Consider the following 3,165-nt stretch of genomic DNA (forward strand, 5'->3'; position numbering starts at 1 on the left):
TTGATATTTCAAGTGAAAATGTTCTAGTTGACTGGATCATCTGAAAAATTACCTCAAGTCTCCCTTCAGCTGGTGCACACACGGTCATGGTTGTAGGGATCTACTCTAATGCCATATGAAGAAACTGATGGCCCAGAAAGAATACCGAAGATTTAGTTGAGAATTTGGGGAAACACTGTAGGCTCTCCCCTCCAAATTATCATTATATTCTAAATCTTATATTAAGAATATATATATAATTTCACAAATACTTTACCACTGTCTACCTAAGACTCCAAAAATATTACTTGAAATTTTTTAGGTAATTAATTGTAGTACTTTGTTCACCATTAAAAATCTCTTCATTGTATTATAGTAGAGTAACTGAACAGCAATAATAACTTATGGTAAACAGTGTCTTGCTTCACAGCAAACACACACACACACTAATGACAGATTTGGTTGCACCCCGGTGTTCATTGTATATGCAATAAGATAGCAGTTGCATGTTAGCTGATGCCATTCACATAATCAACCAGCTAACAATACACTGCCAACCCATCACACACAGCAACCAGTGCACTTCATTAACAAGAAGAATTTATCCAGAAGCAAGTGGCAGGGTAGTCGTGGCTGCTGACTTGACCCAAAGCAGCCAGCTAACAATACACTGCCTACCTGATTCAGGTAATCGCCCAGTTTTATGGCCCATGAAGTCACTGAGGCTAAATTTGTAATATGAAACACAGTAGCAGAACTTTAATCTTAACAGTCACATTAAAGAAAATTTATAGGCAAAAGTTGTTACTTTAAAACTATATGGAATAAAATCAATATTTTCTTGAATCTAGCCAAAAACTTGAAAGTTAAAAAAAAAAAACTAAAAAAGAAAAGCTTTCAGAATACTTACACTCAGGTTTTCCAAATTAAAAGCTTGGATAATGAAGATATGTTATAATACAAATGAATTTAAAAATTACTTATCTATAGCATTTTAAATTACTTCTATTTACTAACCAAAAGATCAGTTGTATTAGGCAGTAAAACATCTAGAAGTCATGATAATACCTAAACTGAGCATGAGACAAAACTGTAACAATGTTTGGGGGAAAAAGTCAATATTAAAGTATTTAAGGAATTTAAGTACTTAAATGACATTAGTTTTCTCCCACTATAAATTTTATTAGTCATTGAGTTCTGAAAGTGCAGTTATGCTACGCATTCACTTTAGAGTGTCACCACTTGAATATAGAAAAATTTATAGAATATCTAGAAAAAAATTTATAAAAATGATGATGGATTTGAAACATATCTATAAGTAAAGGTTAAAGGATGGTGAACTATTCAGTCTAGAGAGAAGCATGGTAAATGATATTCATGAGACATTTAGAGCATATGAGGGCTGTTAGAAAAAAAATCATTTAAATTTTTTTATTTTTACATTTATTAGAAGAGAAACTAAAGACTTTTGGGCTTGTTCTTTCAAGGAGAAAAGGCACTACATTCGATCAACTTTTAAATGGCTAACGTAAAAGCCGCGGGTTATGCCACTTCTCCTCATTGTCCACAAGATGGCACCATCTCCGCTTCTTTGGGGAGCGTGCTTCCGAACGCGGCAGAGGGGAGCGCAACCAGCTACTGTCACAGTGAAATTCTAACAGCCAGCTAGCAACGCACTGCCTACCTGACACATCCAAGCTTTACCTTTGGCTGTTGAGGCAAAACCTAGAAAGCACCAGATAACAAATGAGTGCCATTGTTTGTCAGTGATCTTCAGTTTCTTAAAGAATTTTTTTTTAGTATGTAATCAGATCCTGTAGTGACAGAGACTGATTTTTTTTTTTAATTCTCATATTTTCAGACCAGCCCACACTTCCTACAAATACCTTCTCTAGCAAGAATGAATTTGTCCAAGATCCGCTTTAAGACAGTGAACGAGAACAAGCACCGGACACTCACCTTGGGGGAACCTTGGCTTCTCCTCTGCCTCATGTCTTCAGCGAGCACCCGCATGATACTCTCCTTTGAAAACACAGATAACATATTGAGAGAAACGATTTAGAAACGTGATGTCAGGTGTGGAGCTTCTCTAGATCCTCTGCTTGTCCAACTACCTTCACTTTTTTTTAAGCAACGGGGCATCTCCAGGATATAACTAAACCACACGACTCAAAATTAGGACCCATCTGTCTCAAGTTACAACTGTTAATAATAATAACAAGACCAGGGCGTGGCGTTTTGTGCCATCTCTTGATCCTAAACAGGTATCACAAGCGGTGTCTTCGGCAAGAAGCCCCTATACGGCGCTGGGCGAACAAGGCAAAGGGCGCGACTCACCCACAGCATCGCTCGCTCGGGGCGGACCCTGCGCGGGGCGGCGCGCTCCAGTTTCCACTCCATCTCCCGCGCGGACTTCGGCCTCTCCTCGACCGCCTCTGGTTTTCCTCCCAGGTCTGAGCCGTCAAACCCCTAGAGCCTCGTCCCCCAGGATCGTTGTATTTCACCACCCACCTCCCTTAGCCCCGCTCCTCCCACAGCTCCTGCAGCGTTCCCCAGGGTCCCATTTAAAAAGCTGGCGGGGCGGCACCGAGAGCGGGAATCCCCCTCGCCGGCTTCTCATTGGCCGGCGCCGCGGTGACGTCAGATCCCGGGAGGGCTTCCCCGCCTGCGCCTCCCTCCGGCTCCCGGGCGCCCGCACCCGGCCGCCGAGGCGCGCAGCGCAGCGCCAAGCTTTGCCGCGGGCAGTGGCGGGCCTGCGGCTGGGCCGGCGCCGAGGGCTGCGGTGGCGTCAGGAGGCGGAGGGATTGGCGGGCGAAGCAGCGGGTTCTGGGAGTTTGTGATCTTTCCATTTTCAGAAACAAAAATGTTTACTTATAACAGCCCTGATGCCTTTTCCTTAGCTCCCGCTGCCCTTTCTCCACCCCCACCCCGCCTTGGAGGGGTCGGAGGGCGCAGTAACTCCCTGGCCTCTGTCCGCTGGTAATGATCAGTCACCGTTTGTGTAAGCTACTCATTTTAGACGTGTTCCCCATCAACTCTTCCTCAATTTTAAACCGGCAAGAAAACGTGGCAAGATTTCTACGCTGATGAGAATCTGCATTGACAAATTTATTCAATAAGTTCTTCTCTGCTCTGTATCCATTGGGAAGTGGTCAGGTCCTCTCACCTGAGCTTCTGAGCTACGTT

At 43.5% G+C, this 3,165-nt stretch overlaps 1 protein-coding gene across 1 annotated transcript in view; it reads right to left on the reverse strand.

Moving 5' to 3' along the window:
* The window catches only part of CDC20B (cell division cycle 20B), an 84,512-nt gene extending 82,133 nt beyond the window's left edge, over positions 1–2,379 (reverse strand). The window contains exons 1-2 of the mRNA XM_012655264.1: positions 2,317–2,379; positions 1,939–2,001 (exon numbers count right to left, since the gene is read on the reverse strand). Of these exons, the coding sequence (XP_012510718.1) occupies positions 1,939–2,001; positions 2,317–2,379 (126 nt within the window). The remainder of the gene's footprint in view (positions 1–1,938; positions 2,002–2,316) is intronic.
* Between the last annotated feature and the right edge of the window lie 786 nt (positions 2,380–3,165).

This window comes from Propithecus coquereli, unplaced genomic scaffold (assembly GCF_000956105.1).
Source record: "Propithecus coquereli isolate 6110/MARCELLA unplaced genomic scaffold, Pcoq_1.0 Scaffold47, whole genome shotgun sequence".
Classification (NCBI taxonomy): domain Eukaryota; kingdom Metazoa; phylum Chordata; class Mammalia; order Primates; family Indriidae; genus Propithecus; species Propithecus coquereli.